This window comes from Pseudophryne corroboree (assembly GCF_028390025.1).
Source record: "Pseudophryne corroboree isolate aPseCor3 chromosome 3 unlocalized genomic scaffold, aPseCor3.hap2 SUPER_3_unloc_11, whole genome shotgun sequence".
NCBI lineage: Eukaryota > Metazoa > Chordata > Amphibia > Anura > Myobatrachidae > Pseudophryne > Pseudophryne corroboree.
The window spans coordinates 2,511,055-2,528,239 of record NW_026967499.1 but is presented as its reverse complement, the minus strand read 5'-3'; the positions used below and the strand labels follow the sequence as shown (position 1 = coordinate 2,528,239).

At 47.1% G+C, this 17,185-nt stretch overlaps 1 protein-coding gene across 3 annotated transcripts; it reads right to left on the bottom strand.

Moving 5' to 3' along the window:
* Positions 1-918: 918 nt before the first annotated feature.
* On the bottom strand, positions 919-16,828 carry LOC134983279 (zinc finger protein ZFP2-like). 3 transcript variants are annotated; one of them, XM_063948999.1, is made up of 7 exons: positions 16,740-16,828; positions 13,478-13,556; positions 8,524-8,715; positions 8,020-8,137; positions 7,842-7,939; positions 7,105-7,744; positions 919-3,495 (listed from the first exon to the last, which is right to left on the bottom strand). In XM_063948999.1, exons 2-7 carry the CDS (start codon positions 13,553-13,555, stop codon positions 2,024-2,026), a joined length of 2,598 nt encoding a protein of 865 aa, XP_063805069.1. In that variant the 5' UTR covers position 13,556; positions 16,740-16,828; the 3' UTR covers positions 919-2,023. The 3 variants fall into 3 exon arrangements, with proteins under 3 accessions (XP_063805069.1, XP_063805067.1, XP_063805068.1); XM_063948997.1 differs by lacking the exon at positions 16,740-16,828 and having other exon boundaries at positions 13,478-14,000; XM_063948998.1 differs by lacking the exon at positions 16,740-16,828 and having other exon boundaries at positions 919-3,492; positions 13,478-14,000.
* Positions 16,829-17,185: the final 357 nt, after the last annotated feature.

Below are 17,185 nucleotides of genomic sequence, written 5' to 3'. Positions count from 1 at the left end.
CACATAAAGGCTGACACAGCAAATAACAGTAACACACACAAGGGATTAATTAGAAATAAGGAAGCATAATCATCATTAAGTCTAATTATCAACTGGTTCTGTGCAGGACCCATACACCTCGTTACTGTCTCCAGCAGCCCCTGGTACTGTACTGCGACCATCCGCCCAGTCACCCCCCACTACTGCCACTGCCCTGTCTCCTCCAACTACTGTCACCTGCCCTGTCTCCTCCAACTACTGTCACCTGCCCTGTCTACCCCCACTCCTGCCACCCGCCCTGTCTCCCCCCACTACTGCCACCCACCCCGCCTACCCCCACTACTACCACTGCCCTGTCTCCCCCCACTACTGCTACCCATCTTGTTTAAACACCTATTCCCACCCATCCTGTCTCCCCCCCACTACTGCCATCCACCACGTGTCTCCCCCACCACTGCCACCTGCCCTGTCTCCCTTATTACTGCCACCCGCCCTATCTCCCCCCCACTACTGCCACCGCCTTGTCTTCCCCCACTACTACCACCACCCTGCCTTCCTCCACAAATGCCACTCGCCCTGTCTCCCCCCACTACTGCTACCCACCCTGTATTTCCCCACTACTGCCACCGCCCTGTCTTCCCCCACTACTGCCACCGCCCTGTCTCCCCCACTACTGCTACCCACCCTGTCTCCCCCCACTACTGCTACCGCTCTGACTCCCCCACACTACTGCCACCGCCTTGTCTTCCCCCACTACTGCCACTGCTCTGTCTCCCCCACTACTGCTACCCACCATCTCCCCCCACACTACTGCCACCGCCCTGTCTACACCCACTACTGCCACCGCCCTGCCTCCCTCCACTAATGCCATTCGCCCTGCCTCCCCCACACTGCTACCCACCCTCTCCCCCCACTACTGCCACTGCCCTGTCTCCCCCACTACTGTCACCGCCCTGTCTCCTTCCACTACTGCCACTCACCCTGTCTCCCCCCACTACTGCCACCACCCTGTCTCCCCCAACTACTGCCACCCACCCTGTCTCCGCTCACTACTGCCATCCGCCCTGTCTCCTTTCCACTACTTTCACCACCTTGTCTCCCCCTCTGACACCTTAACTCTGCTTGAGGACAAGATTCTCACACATACACTGCCTCCTGCAGTCCCCACTACTGCCAGCCACCCTGAGTACCCCCTCAGCTCTGCTTGGGGATAATATTACCCAGACAGTGCCACCGATACAGCAATAGTGCCACCCACCCTGTCTCCCCTCTGACATCTCAGCACTGCTTGGGGTTTCTTGGTATTGCTGGTAACAGTCCATCTGCAGATGGAAGCAAGTAGGACAGTAAGGAGTCAGAAGCTGCTTCTGGTACCTTGGACCCTGGTCATGTAGGGCTGGGAGAGTCAGTAAGATTATGTAACAGTCACCATCTTACAGGCAGCCGGTGGAGGGAACAGAGAATGGGTGTTATGTGGCGTCTGGTTGGTAGTAAAGCTGAGTTGTAGCCCTGCCGTTTATTGGTGAGCTTCTATCATAAGGACCTGTTTCACCAGGACTGAGTCACAGCCAACTGGCATCACCCACACCTGGAGCTCAGCTAGACAACCATTTAGGATTGGTACTGGTTTCTCAGTACCTGGATCAAAAGACAGGTCATCTGCATAGCAGTGGTAGATGAGGGCATGACACCTGATTATTTCATCCAGTGGTAACATGTATATTGCAAAAAGCATAGGAGATAGGATAAGAACTTTGAAGAACAATGCATGGCAATGAGGAGTATACTCCAGAAGATTAAAATGGTTCCTCACCTGAGTGATGTCTAATGTGTGCAACAAGTGCCGATTTATTTCTCAGAGTATGGAAATGGCTTCTCACCTGTGTGACTTCTGTGATGTGTAACAAGTTGTGATTTCTATGTAAAACATTTCCCGCACTAAGAGCAAGAAAATGGCTTCTCACCTGTGCAACTTCTCTCATGGTTTCTAAGATCTGATTTGTGTGCAGAACATTTCCCACACTCAGAACATGGAAATATATTCTCACTTGTGTGAGTTCTGATGTCTAACAAGATATAATTTCCGTGTAAAACGTTTCCAACACTCAGGGCAAGAAAATGGCTTCTCACCTGTGTGACTTCGCTGATGTGTAACAAGTGGTGATTTCTGGGAAAAACATTTCCCGCATTCAGAGCAAGAAAATGGCTTCTCACCTGTGTGACTTCTCTGATGTATAACAAGTTGTGATTTATTTAAACAATGTTTCCCACACTCAGAGCAAGAAAATGGCTTCTCACCTGTGTGACTTCTGTGATGTGTAACAAGTTGTGATTTCCATCTAAAACATTTCCCACACTCAGAGCAAGAAAATGGCTTCTCACCTGTGTGACTTCCCTGATGTATAACAAGATATGATTTCTGGGAAAAATATTTCCCGCACTCAGAGCAAGAAAATGGCTTCTCACCTGTGTGACTTCGCTGATGTGTAACAAGTGGTGAATTCTGGGAAAAACATTTACCGCATTCAGAGCAAGAAAATGGCTTCTCACCTGTGTGACTTCTCTGATGTATAACAAGATGTGATTTATTTAAACAATGTTTCCCACACTCAGAGCAAGAAAATGGCTTCTCACCTGTGTGACTTCTGTGATGTGTAACAAGTTGTGATTTCCATCTAAAACATTTCCCACACTCAGAGCAAGAAAATGGCTTCTCACCTGTGTGACTTCTCTGATGTATAACAAGATATGATTTCTGGGAAAAACATTTCCCGCATTCAGAGCAAGAAAATGGCTTCTCACCTATGTGACTTCTCTGATGTATAACAAGATGTGATTTATTTAAACAATGTTTCCCACACTCAGAGCAAGAAAATGGCTTCTCACCTGTGTGACTTCTGTGATGTGTAACAAGTTGTGATTTCCATCTAAAACATTTCCCACACTCAGAGCAAGAAAACGGCCTCTCATCTGTGTGACTTCTCTGATGTAGAACAAGATGTGATTTCTGGGAAAAACATTTCCCACACTCAGAGCAAGAAAACGGCCTCTCATCTGTGTGACTTCTCTGATGTAGAACAAGATGTGATTTCTGGGAAAAACATTTCCCACACTCAGAGCAAGAATATGGCTTCTCACCTGTGTGACTTCTCTGATGTATAACAAGATGCGATTTCCGTGCAAAACATTTCCCACACTCAGAACATGGAAATGGCTTCTCACCTGCCTTAGCTGCCTGATGGGTAATAAGCTTTGTGTTCTGTGTAAAACATTTGGCATCTATAGAACATGGAAACACTGTATCTACTGTCAGAGCTGTAACAGATGCACCAATATCAGAGTGATCAGGAGAACATTTCCCAGGATCAGAGGGACCAGCTGATAGAGCTGGATGTATAATTGGGGTAATGGGGTTATCTCCTGGAGAATCCTGTCTACTGTCATTATCATTTATGTCACAATCCGGGGATAACATTAGATGTCCTTCTGAGATATTCCTGCTTGTGTGTCCATCTGCTGGTAATAAAGTACATTATGGAAATGTGACATTTTCTGTAACAATATTAATCTTGTAAACAATAGGAAAAGACGACTCTCTGAGACACTTAATTGTAAATGTGTGTGTATAATAAAACATAACTTTTAATGAAGGCTTTATAATATTGTGTCTCAATCATTGTGTCCACCCTCCTGAGAATACTCACAATAACAAATATAATATTATAATAAGACTTAGATATACCTCTCTCTTGTACTGGTAACTAACCATGAAGTATAAATGGAGATGTAGTCACTTGCCAAGTCCTATGTCAGCACCAATATAAAACAATGGATGGGGAACATATCGTATGAATTGGAGATTCTAGATGAACAATAACATCAGTCATATGAGCTGATGGATCAGAGAAATGTCTCCTAACGTTACTCCTGGAAGCATTAGTAAGGTAGTATTCCTTTATGTGTGTGCTCATATGCTGGTAAGCCTGAACATGTGTTACTCACCCTTATATAAGGTATATTGCTACAGCAGAGTAGGTGTGGAACAAGGTACTTTACATGCAATACACCATATAATACCCTGTAATCATCATCATCATCTGCTAGGTTATAATACACTGTTACACCCCATCATCAGTGTCTTACCTCTATTCTCTCAATAGTAATAAGGACGATGTGTGTATGGTAAGTATGATACAGAGAATTACATATCAGAATCTATACAGCTGCCGCCATACTTCTGCTTCTCATACGTGTGCTACTGGCAGCAGTGAACATCTGAGTGAGAGTGCAGGGAAGACAGCAGAGTCTGATGAGAAAGAGATTGGATCTGCCTTTGCAGGGATATACCACACCTGTCACCCCTGTTAGTATATAAAATAATAAATAATAGGGGTGTGGTCCATCCAGACGTGCTTTCTGGAGCTCTCCTCACTAAGTGGCTATTTATCTACCCTACCTGAGAGCTCTCAGCCGCCGCTGGGACCAAGACCCAATCCATTAAGTCACCCCACTCCTACTGCCCTAAAGCCGCTGGCTACGCTTACTCCGGGCAGCGTTTACTGCCGCAGCCTAGCAATGCTGCTGAAGCCACAGGCTGTATTCTGGTCACCTGACTTGGAGGTGCTTTTGGCTGCAGGGGTGAGATGGTTAGGGTTAGGCTGTGGGTAGGTGGGGATTTAGAGTTAGGCATCCCCAGAGAGGGATAGGGTTAGGCTGCTAGGGTGGGGGGGCTAGGCTGTGGGGGAGGGAGGGTTAGGCTGCAGAGAGAAGGGTAAGGCTTAGCACCACTGGGGAGGGTTAGGGACAGGTTGTGGGGGAGGGAGGGCTAGGTTTAGGCTGCAGGAAGAAGGGTTAGTACCACTGGGGAGGGTTAGGGACAGGCTGTTGGGGAGGGAGGATTAGGCTGCAGGTAGGGGGTGTTAGGCATCCCCAGGGGAGGGTTAGGCTGTGAGGGAGATAGGCTGCGGATAGGGGGGGTTAGGCACCCCCCGGGGAGGGTTATGCTATGGGGGAGGGCGGGTTCGGTTGTGGGGGAGGGAGAGTTAGGGTTAGGCTTCAGGGAGAAGGGTTAGCACCGCTGGGTAGGGATAGGAACAGGCTGTGGGGGAGGAATGGTTAGGCAGCGTGTAGGGGGGGTTAGGCATCCCCCAGGGAGGGTTAGGCTGTGGGGGAGGGAGGGTTAGACCAGAGAGTGTTGGGAGGAGACTGGTCAGATCTCTGGGCTGGTAACACAGTGACATGATGTGAAGGAGAGAGCAGGAGTATAATAGTGGTTGAAGGCTCCTGATGTATGAGATACACCAGAGAGTGTGGGGAGGACAAAACGAATTGAAACAGCGCTTAGCATTTAATTAAAGCTTTTTTTTATATTATTTTACTATAAAATTGAATAAAAATAAAAATAAAAGAATTATATAATTTATACAATTACCGGCCGGATTTCTTGTTTTTAGCAATCAATACATGACACAATTAATATATATAAAATACATAACTGTTGTACACAGCGAGAAAATTCCTCCTGAAGATATATATTTTTGTGCACAACAGGATATACTCCACTAATTAAGACAAAAACTACTTTAATGACAGTTATGACTTGGCAGGCGTCCCTGCACTTATGATTTGCCCAATACTGTCCGTTTGGTTTAAGGAAAAGGATTTGGTAAATTACCTCCTTAATTACCAAATCGTTCCAGGCTGTCCTGAAAATGCAGATGGCAGCACAATGTTTGGAAAGATATTGTCCACTTTGTCCTTCCTTTAAACAGCAGAATATAAAGGCAGTCTCTGTGTAAAATGTGGGGGAGTTCAAATAACGGACTGTCCATGTATCAGCATAACGACATATCTCACAGCTATTTGTATTAAGCTGAAGAGAGTATCTTAATTTCAGCTTAATACAAATAGCTGTGAGATATGTCGTTATGCTGATACATGGACAGTCCGTTATTTGAACTCCCCCACATTTTACACAGAGACTGCCTTTATATTCTGCTGTTTAAAGGAAGGACAAAGTGGACAATATCTTTCCAAATCCTTTTCCTTAAACCAAACGGACAGTATTGGGCAAATCATAAGTGCAGGGACGCCTGCCAAGTCATAACTGTCATTAAAGTAGTTTTTCTCTTAATTAGTGGAGTATATCCTGTTGTGCACAAAAATATATATCTTCAGGAGGAATTTTCTCGCTGTGTACAACAGTTATGTATTTTATATATATTAATTGTGTCATGTATTGATTGCTAAAAACAAGAAATCCGGCCGGTAATTGTATAAATTATATAATTCTTTTATTTTTATTTTTATTCAATTTTATAGTAAAATAATATAAAAAAAAAGCTTTAATTAAATGCTAAGCGCTGTTCCAATTCGTTTTGTCTTGTTATAATCAATTGGTGGCTTACGAACCAGGACCCAGGAACGTGCAGCTAGCATTTGATTTAAACATTAGCGCCCAATTTTGAGTGTGGGGAGGAGACTGGTCAGATCTCTGGGCTGGTATAACACAGTGACATGATGTGAGAAGGAGAGCAGGAGTATAATAGGGGCTGATGGCTCCTGATGTATGAGATACACCAGAGAGTGTGGGGAGGAGACTGGTCAGATCTCTGGGCTGGTAACACATAGTGACATGATGTGAGTGGGAGAGCAGAAGTATAATAGGGGCTGATGGCTCCTGATGTATGAGATATACCAGAGAGTGTGGGGAGGAGACTGGTCAGATCTCAGGGCTGGTAACACACAGTGACATGATGTGAGGGGGAGAGCAGGAGTATAATAGGGGCTGATGGCTCCTGATGTATGATACACCTAACACACAGTGACATGATGTGAGGCGGAGAGCTGGAGTATAATAGGGGCTGATGGCTCCTGATGTACAATATACCCTAGAGAGTGTGGGGAAGAGACTGGTCAGATCTCTGGGATGGTAACACACAGTGACATGATGTGAGGGTGAGAGCAGGAGTATAATAGAGGTGATGGCTCTTGACTCCATACTGGGAAAAAACAAATTCCTCATTAATTTGTACTGACAGAGGAGGGTGTAGGATAAGAGATTGATGTAGTGACTGAGGAAGGAGAATATGTGACTCTCTTCTATAATAAGTGTTTATTACTCACCTGTGCTGATATCTGTAGGGATCTCCTCCTCCTTACACTGCTGATCACCCCTCACATACGTCTCTTCTTCTACCTCTGTATCTTCTGTCTCTATATCAGTCACATATGTCTCTTCTTCTCCCTCTGTATCTTCTGCCTTCATATCAGTCACGTACATCTCTTCTCCTTCTATATCTTCTGCCTTTATATCAGTCACATACGTCTCTTCTTCTCCCTCTGTATCTTCTGCCTTCATATCAGTCACATACGTCTCTTCTTCTCCATCTATATCTTCTGCTTTCATATCAGTCACATACGTCTCTTCTTCTCCATCTATATCTTCTGCCTTTATATCAGTCACATACGTCTCTTCTTCTCCCTCTATATCTTCTGCCTTTATATCAGTCACATACGTCTCTTCTTCTCCCTCTATATCTTCTGCCTTTATATCAGTCACATACGTCTCTTCTTCTCCCTCTATATCTTCTGCCTTTATATCAGTCACATATGTCTCTTCTTCTCCATCTATGTCTTTTGCCTTTATATGAGTCACATACGTCTCTTCTTCTCCCTCTATATCTTCTGCCTTTATATCAGTCACATACGTCTCTTCTTCTCCCTCTGTATCTTTGATTTTAATATTATTTAATTGGGCTTCACCCTATGTAAACAAGACAAATATAATGACACACAGCTCCTCTACACAAATATAGTGACAGTCACTTTGGTTTATTGGGGAGACCCTATAGCCCACCTACCTGATCCTCCTGTGGGATCCTGTGATACTCCTCTGTACAGTCCTGGGTATACAGAGGACGGGGACATCTCTCTGAGATATCTCGGTTACTGGGTCCTTCTGTAGGAGACACACAGTGACTGAGTACAGTGTATATATGTGATTATCAGATGATGTGTGTATATAGGGGGCCCCCATACCTGCTCTCCCCTGTACAATACATGACAGTCTCCTCTTATCCAGAGATGTGAGGGGCCGGTGATTCTCCATCATCACGTCCTTGTACAGACCCCTGTGTTCCTCTATATACTCCCCCTCCTGCATGGAGACATAGACAGTGACATCATGACACCTTATAGGAACCTGACACAGAGTGATACAGTCATCACCCAGACACGTCCTCTGGTGTTACTGTATAATGTACCATTCCCAGGAGTCACCTCTCCAGTCATCACCCAGAAACATCCCCTGGTGTTACTGAAAAATGCCCCATTCCCAGCAGTCATCTCTCCAGTCATCACCCAGACACATCCCCTGGTGTTACTGTATAATGTCCCATTCCCAGCAGTCACCTCTCCAGTCATCACCCAGACACATCCCCCGGTGTTACTGTATAATGTCCCATTCCCAGCAGTCACCTCTCCAGTCATCACCCAGACACATCCCCTGGTGTTACTGTATAATGTCCCATTCCCAGCAGTCACCTCTCCAGTCAGCAGCTGAATGATCTTGTTGGTGAGTTCCAGGATCTTTTGGTCATTGGGTCTCTCATGTATTAGTGAGTTAGGTGGAGGCACTGGGATGTGGCTCTGGGTTCTACTCAGACCTCCTGACACACAGGGATGGCTGTTGAGTATCTCACACTCATTGGATGTCTTCTTCACTACTGTGTAATCCTGAGTAAGGGAGGAGACATCAAATATCAATATATACACTCCCAGACCCCCCCCTCACCTCCCCAGGCATGTCCCTTTATTATTACTATAGGTATAAGTGACTTCACAGTGATGCTTCTAAATCATCTCACCTCCCCAGTCATGTCCCTGTATTATTTCTATAGATATGAGTGACGTCACTATGAAGCTCCAAAATCCCTTCACCTCCCCAGTCATGTCCCTGTATTATGACTATAGATATTAGTGACGTCACTGTAATGCTCTCGGATCCCCTCACCTTCTCAGTCATGTCCCTGTATTACTACTATAGATAAAAGCAATGTCACTGTATAGCTCCCAGATCCGCTAACCTCCCCAGTCATGGCCCTGTATAATTACTATAGATATGTGATGTCACATTGACGCTCCCAGATCCCCTCACCTCCCCAGTCATGTCCCTGTATTATTACTATTGATAGAAGTGATGTCACTTTGACACTCACAGATTCCCTCACCACCCCAGTCATATCCCTGTATTATTACTATAGATAAAAGTGACATTACTGTGACGCTCCCAGATCCCCTCACCCCACCAAGTCACATCTCTGTATTATTGCTACAGATATAAGTGAGGTCATTGTGACGCTCCCAGATCCCCTCACCTCCCCAGTCATGTCATTGTATTATTACTATAGATATGTGACTTCACAGTGATGCTTCCAGATCCCCCCACCTCCCCAGTCATGTCCCTGTATTACTATAGATATGAGTGACGTCACTGTGACACTCCCAGATCCCCTCACCTCCCCAGTCATGTCCCTGTATTATTACTATAGATATGTGAAGTCACTGTGAAACTCCCAGATTCCCTCACCTCCCCAGTCATGTCCCTGTATTATTACTATAGATATAAGTGAAGTCACTGTGAAACTCCCAGATTCCCTCACCTCCCCAGTCATCTCCCTGTATTATTGCTATAGATATAAGTGACATCACTGTGCCACACCCAGATCACCTTACCTCCCCAGTCATGTCCTTGTATTATTACTATAGATATGTGACATAATTGCGCCTCTCCCAGATCCCCTCACCTCCCCAGTAATGTCCCTGTATTATTACTAAAGATATGTGACTTCACAGTGACGCTCCCAGATCCCCTCACCTTCCCAGTCATGTTCTCGTATTACAATAGATATAATTGGTGTCACAGTGACAATCCCAGATCCCCTCAACTCCCCAGTCATGTCCCTGTATTATTACTATAGATGTGAGTCACAGTGACGCTCCCAGATCCCCCTCACCTCCCCAGTCATGTCCCTGTATTATTACTATAGATATAAGTGATGTCACAGTGACTCTCCCAGATCCCCTCACCTCCCCAGTCATGTCCCTGTATTACTAAAAATAAGTGATGTTAGTTATGCTACTATACTCCCTCACCTCCCCATTAATGTCCCTGTATTATTACTATAGATATAAGTGACTTCACAGTGACGCTTCTAAATCATCTCACCTCCCCAGTCATGTCCCTGTATTATGACTATGGATATTAGTGACGTCACTGTAATGCTCTCGGATCCCCACACCTTCTCAGTCATGTCCCTGTATTACTAATATAGATAAAAGTCATGTCACTGTATAGCTCCCAGATCCGCTAACCTCCCCAGTCATGTCCCTGTATTATTGCTATTGATATAAGTGATGTCACTGTGACACTCACAGATTCCCTCACCTCCCCAGTCATATCCCTGTATTATAACTAAAGATAAAAGTGACATTACTGTGACACTCAGAGATCCCCTCGCCCCTCCCAGTCACATCTCTGTATTATTGCTACAGATATAAGTGAGGTCATTGTGACGCTCCAAGATCTCACCTCCCCAGTCATGTCCCTGTATTATTACTATAGATATGAGTGACGTCACTGTGACGCTCCCAGATCCTCTCACCTCCCCAGTCACATCGCTGTATTATTACAATAGATAAAAGTGACATCACTGTGCCACTCCCAGGTCACCTTACCTCCCCAGTCATGTCCTTGTATTATTACTATAGATATGTGACATCATTGCGCCTCTCCCAGATCCCCTCACCTCCCCAGTCATGTCTCTGTATTATTACTATAGATATGTGACTTCACAGTGACGCTCCCAGATCCCCTCACCTCCCCAGTCATGTTCTCATATTATTACAATAGACTAGGTGCTTCATCGCGCCCTACGGGCGCTCTTCACACCGTCGCAAGGGGCTACGCCCCCTTAACAGGTCTGTGGTGTTACAGGGAGGCAGCTGCGTGTCGGCAGGTATGTGGTGGTGCAGGGAGGCTGCTGCGTGTCGGCATGTCTGTGGTGGTGCATGGAGGCTGCTGCGTGTCGGCAGGTCTGTGGTGGTGCAGGGAGGCTGCTGCGTGTCGGCAGGTCAGTGGTGTTGGAGGGAGGCTGCTGCGTGTCGGCAGGTCTGTGGTGTTGGAGGGAGGCTGCTGCGTGTCGGCAGGTCTGTGGTGTTGGAGGGAGGCTGCTGCGTGTCGGCAGGTCTGTGGTGTTGGAGGGAGGCTGCTGCGTGTCGGCAGGTCTGTGGTGTTGGAGGGAGGCTGCTACGTGTCGGCAGGTCTGTGGTGTTGGAGGGAGGCTGCTGCGTGTCGGCAGGTCTGTGGTGTTGCAGGGAGGCAGCAGTCTCCCTGCTTTCTTCTGCCTGTGCGGGTGTGTAGGGGGGAGCGACCACCTCCTCTGGATTTACCTCTAGCTGAGGGGCCAAAATCCCATAAAAAAAAAATGCCTGGAATTTGCATAAGGGGGCGTGGCTTCGTGGGCGTGATTAGGCCACGCCCCAATCCCACAGCAGGCTCAGCAATGAGATAGGGCCCCTTGTCTTAAGTGCCCTGGGCCCCCCAGACTCATAATCTGCCCCTGGGGGCATGCCAGCAGCTCACAGAGCGCTGGGCATGCCCCCTCACTGACGAAAACAGGGACCCTCCCGTGAAGCCACGCCCCTTTCGTTGACCACGCCCCCTTTTCGCCGTGTGGTGTTTTGTGTGTGTGTGTGTGGTGTTTTGTGTGTGTGTGTGTGCGTGTGTGTGTGTCCCTCCTGTCTGAAGAAAGCTGGGAGGTATGCACCCCTGCCTGTCACATGCCCATACCATCTGCTTCTGCTGCTGCTCTCCTATAGATTTGCCCAGTTCTGTGACTCATTTGAATAACTCCACCCACCACTGTAACTCCGCCCAGCGTTACAGCACAGAGTCACAGATTAAGACAAATATATAGGAGATATAAGTGATGTCACAGTGACAATCCCAGATCCCCTCAACTCCCCAGTCATGTCCCTGTATTATTACTATAGATGTGTGTCACTATGACACTCCCAGATCCCCTCACCCTCCCCAGTCATGTCCCTGTATTATTACTATAGATATAAGTTAGGTCACTGAGACACTCCCAGATTCCCTCACCTCCCAAGTCACGTCCCTCTATTATGACTACAGATATTAGTGATGTCACTGTGACGCTCCCAGATCCCCTCACCTCCCCAGTCATGTCCCTGTATTAGTACGATAGATATGTGATGTCACAGTGACGCTCCCAGATCTCCTCACCTTCCCAGTCATGTCCCTGTATTATTAGTTTAGATATAAGTGATGTCACAGTGACGCTCCCAGATCTCCTCACCTTCCCAGTCATGTCCCTGTATTATTAGTTTAGATATAAGTGATGTCACAGTGACACTCCCAGATCCCCTCACCTCCCCAGTCATGTCCCTGTATTATTACTATATATGTCACGTCACTGTGCGTCTCCTAGATCCCCTGACCTCCCCAGTCATGTCCCTGTATTGCTATAGATATTAGTGATGTCACTGTGACACTCCCAGATCCACTCACCTCTCTAGTCATATACGTATTATTAATATAGATATAAGGTCACAGTGGTGCTCCCAGATTCACTCACCTCCACAGTCATGTCCCTTTATTATTACTATAGATATAAGTGATGTCAATGTGACACTCCCAGATCCCCTCACCTCCCCAGTCATATACCTGTATTATTACTATAGACATAAGTGATGTCACAGTGATGCTTCCAGATCCCCTCACCTCCCCAGTCATGTCCCTGTATTATTACTATAGCTATAAGATCACAATGATGCTCCCAGATCCTCTCACCTACCCAGTCATGTCCCGGTATTATTACTAGAAATATAAGGTCACAGTGATGCTCCCAGATCCTGTCACCTCCCTAGTCATGTCCCTGTATTATTACTATAGATATAAGTGATGTCACTGTGACACTCCCAGATCCTCTCACCTCCCCAGTCATGTCCCTGTATTACTATAGACATAAGTGATGTTACTGTGACACTCCCAGATCCTCTCACCTCCCCAGGCATGTCCCTGTATTATTACTATAGATATGAGTTCACTGTGATGCTCCCAGATACACTCACCTCCCCAGTCATGTCCCTGTATTATTGCTATAGATAAAAGGTCACAGTGATGTTCCCAGATCCTCTCACCTCCCCAGTCATGTCCCTGTATTATTACTATAGATATAAGTGATGTCATTACCCTCACCTACCCAGTCATGTCCTTTATTATTACTATAGATATAAAAGTGATGTCACTGTGACACTCCCAGATCCTCTCGCCTCCCCAGTCATGTCCCTGTATTATTACTATAGATATTAGTGATTTCACTGTGACACTCCCAGATCCTCTCACCTCCCCAGTCATGTCCCTGTATTATTACTATAGATTTGAGTTCACTGTGACGCTCCCAGATCCACTCACCTCCCCAGTCAGCAGGTAAATGATCTCCAGGGTGATATTTATTATCCTCTCAGTCCTGTGACTCCTGTCTTTGTCCATCCTTGATGAATTAGAGAGAATACAGAAGGTGTGATGTGTAATAAAGACTCCGTTCCTCACAGCTGGAGTTCTTTGGAATAAATATAATACATAAAACATATTGCACATGTAACATAGTAAATATGGAATAGAGTGGTCATTAAGTCTCCTATTTCCCCACAGCCATAGAGTCCTGGTCAGTGTCTCCGAGGTTCCTGTGACCCAGCCCCATAAGGCTGTACTGCATAGTGGGCCTGATCTAGAGTGTAGCGCTATTGTGGGTGGAGTCACAATTAGCTGATGTTCAGTACACTGTGAAGGGACAGGGTCTCCTGGAAAAGCGGCAGGAGCCAAGCAGGGGAAAGGTTGCAGGAGAAAGGCGGCAGGAGACAGGCAAGGGAATGTCGGCCGGAGACAGTCAAGGGGTGGCAGGAGACAGGCAGGGGGAAGGCGGCTGGAGACAGGCAGGGGGAAGGCGGCTGGAGACAGGCAGGGGGGGGCGGCAGGGTGGGGGTGGCAGTAAACTGGCATGAGGCTGTAGGGTGGGTGGTGGCAGGAGACATGCACGGGAAAGGAGGCAGGAGACAGGCAGGGGAAAGGCAGCCAGAGACAGACAGGGGAAAGGCAGCCGGAGACAGACAGGGGAAAGGCGGCCGGAGACAGACAGGGGAAAGGCGGCCGGAGACAGACAGGGGAAAGGCGGCCAGAGACAGACAGGGGAAAGGCGGCCAGAGACAGACAGGGGAAAGGCGGCCAGAGACAGACAGGGGAAAGGCGGCCGGAGACAGACAGGGGAAAGGCGGCCGGAGACAGACAGGGAAAGGCGGCAGGAGACAGACAGGGAAAGGCAGCAAGACACAGATAGGGGAAAGGCAGCCGGAGACAGACAGGGGAAAGGCAGCCGGAGACAGACAGGGGAAAGGCGGCAGGAGACAGAAAGGGGAGCAGCCGCATGGAGTAACATGAGATGGGGCTCGGACGGGATCAGCAGCAGCAGCCACGAGCGGGGTACAGTGCCAGCTGCCTGCAGGCTATAACCCAGCCCTCCCATACCAGAGGCTCCTGCCATGCTAGACCCGCAGCCCCCTGCCTCCTACCCACACCCTCTGCAGCCTAGGAAGGATGAGCTGCTGCGAGCCCCCTGGAGGAGTAAGTGCCGCTCTGTGCCTGCTTCTAGATGCTGCCCTCCCCTACTTGCTGCATGGGTGCAGATGTTGGCAGCGCACACAGCATGAAAACACAAGGTCTGTTGGCGCTGGGCAGGTCTGTGATGGTATACACCTTAGGATTAGCAGCCACCTGGAGAGGGGTAGCCGGCCTCCTCATACAGAGACAAATGTGGGGAATAGCAGGTAGGCGCTCTATCTAAATGATGCAGCCATAACATAATTAAAAACACTGTTTATTACACACAAGAAAATAAAAACAATATAAACTATAATATAGAGCAAAACATATACTAATGGGTGTTACCCTGAGGTATATGATATCTCTGGTATAAACGATATACACAATGAGTATACACAAAGGTATCACTGATAAAATCAATGTAAAAGGAAAACGCTGATCCTTCTACATAGGAGACTCTCAGAGGATTTGTCAGTCTCTTATAGTAAATGAGCAGCGCACAGTGTGAGTGAGAAGAAATCCTCCATCTGATATGGTTCATACAGGAATGTGTCCTGAACCAGAATGACCTTTATATGGTAATTGTCCATCCGCTTAGTTCCGGTGTAACAACAAAGTGAGTATACATGTGTATAGATGTGATGGTGGTTAGTAGTCACTGCACCAGTGTTGGTAGTCCTTGCGGCACAAAGTTGATACTACAGACCCGCTCCGTATCACCCTTTGCCCGGGTGAAGAAGCTGCGGGCGGCGCGGTCTGCTATGAGCTGTTCCCTGTCGTGCGGTGCAATGTGGATGCGCAGAGCCGCTGTCTCGTACTCCCAGCACGGGTGAGGTTTGTATCAGCAGCACAGTGTCTGGACTTACCCGGAATAGGGAGGAACACATGGTGCAGTCTCTCCACGATGTTCATTTCACATTTGCCGGCAATTGGTGAACCATCAGCTATTGGAGGTTGTATCTTCTTCTGTGGGCACTATAGGTATCAGCAATCCCTCTCTCTATGCCCTCAACGCGTTTCTCCGCACACCGGGCAGCTTTTTCAAGAGCTGGAGGATTTCTTCTCACTCACACTGTGCGCTGCTCATTTACTATAAGAGACTGACAAAACCTCTGAGAGTCTCCTATGTAGAAGGATCAGCGTTTTCCTTTTACATTGATTTTATCAGTGATACCTTTGTGTAAACTCATTGTGTATATCATGTATACCAGAGATATCATACACCTCAGGGTAACACCCATTAGTATATGTTTTGATCTATATTACTGTTTATATTGTTTTTATGTTTTGGTTGCATCATTTGGATAGAGCGCCTACCTGGTATTCCCCAATTATTAGTAATGCTCTGCAGCTGTCACACTGCCAGTGGTGGAGTAATGCTCTGCAGCTGTCACACTGCCAGTGGTGGAGTAATGCTCTGCAGTGGTCACACTGCCAGTGGTGTAGTAATGCTCTGCAGCTGACATAATAATAATAACAGGACACCACAGGCTGCTCCTCCTGTATAATAACAATAACAGGACACCACAGGCTGCTCCCCTTGTATAATAACAATAACAGGACACCACAGGCTGCTCCCACTGTATATTAATAATAACAAGACACCACAAGCTGCTCCCCCTGTATAATAATAACAGGACACCACAGGCTGCTCCTTCTGTATAATAATAATAACAGGACACCACAGGCTGCTCCTCCTGTATAATAATAACATGAAACCACAGACTGCTCCGCTCCGCCTGTATAATAATAAGAACAGGACACCACAGGCTGCTCCTCCTGTATAATAACAATAACAGGACACCACAGGCTGCTCCCACTGTATAATAACAATAACAGGACACCACAGGCTGCTCCCACTGTATAATAACAATAACAGGACACCACAGGCTGCTCCCCCTGTATATTAATAATAACAAGACACCACAGGCTGCTCCCCCGTATAACAATAACAGGACACTACAGGCTGCTCCCCCTGTATAATAAAAATATCAGGAGTGGACACCACAGGTTGCTCCCCCTGTATAGTAACAATAACAGGACACCACAGGCTAGTAGTATAGTAAGACGCCATTACCTGATCTCCACGGACACTGGGAGGCTGCAGCTGTCGATGAAAACTCACTTCCTGTATGTGGAACGCACAGCCCGGAAGTAAGGTGGAACGCACAGGCCGGAAGTAAAGAGTGATTGGCACAAGCTGATTCCTAGTGACTGGTTCCTCCCCTCCCACACTCCCGCCCTCTGTAATGACTATTACTATACATGTCCTGAGTGCAGGAGGCCGGCGGCCATTTTCTTGTAGACCAGTCCGGCAGCAACAATAGGTTCCCTGGCCGTGTAGTGACGTCAGGAGCGGCGGCCATTTTCCCCTGGTCTGAGCTCCGCCTTCCTTCTATCATTCCCACAAGGCAGCAGGAGCAGAGAGCAGCCATTGCTGTGTCTGGCAGCAGGTAATGATATTATTATTATTATTCTATAGGCTGAGCAGCTCTGGTGTCAGGTTCTGTACTACAGGGGGAG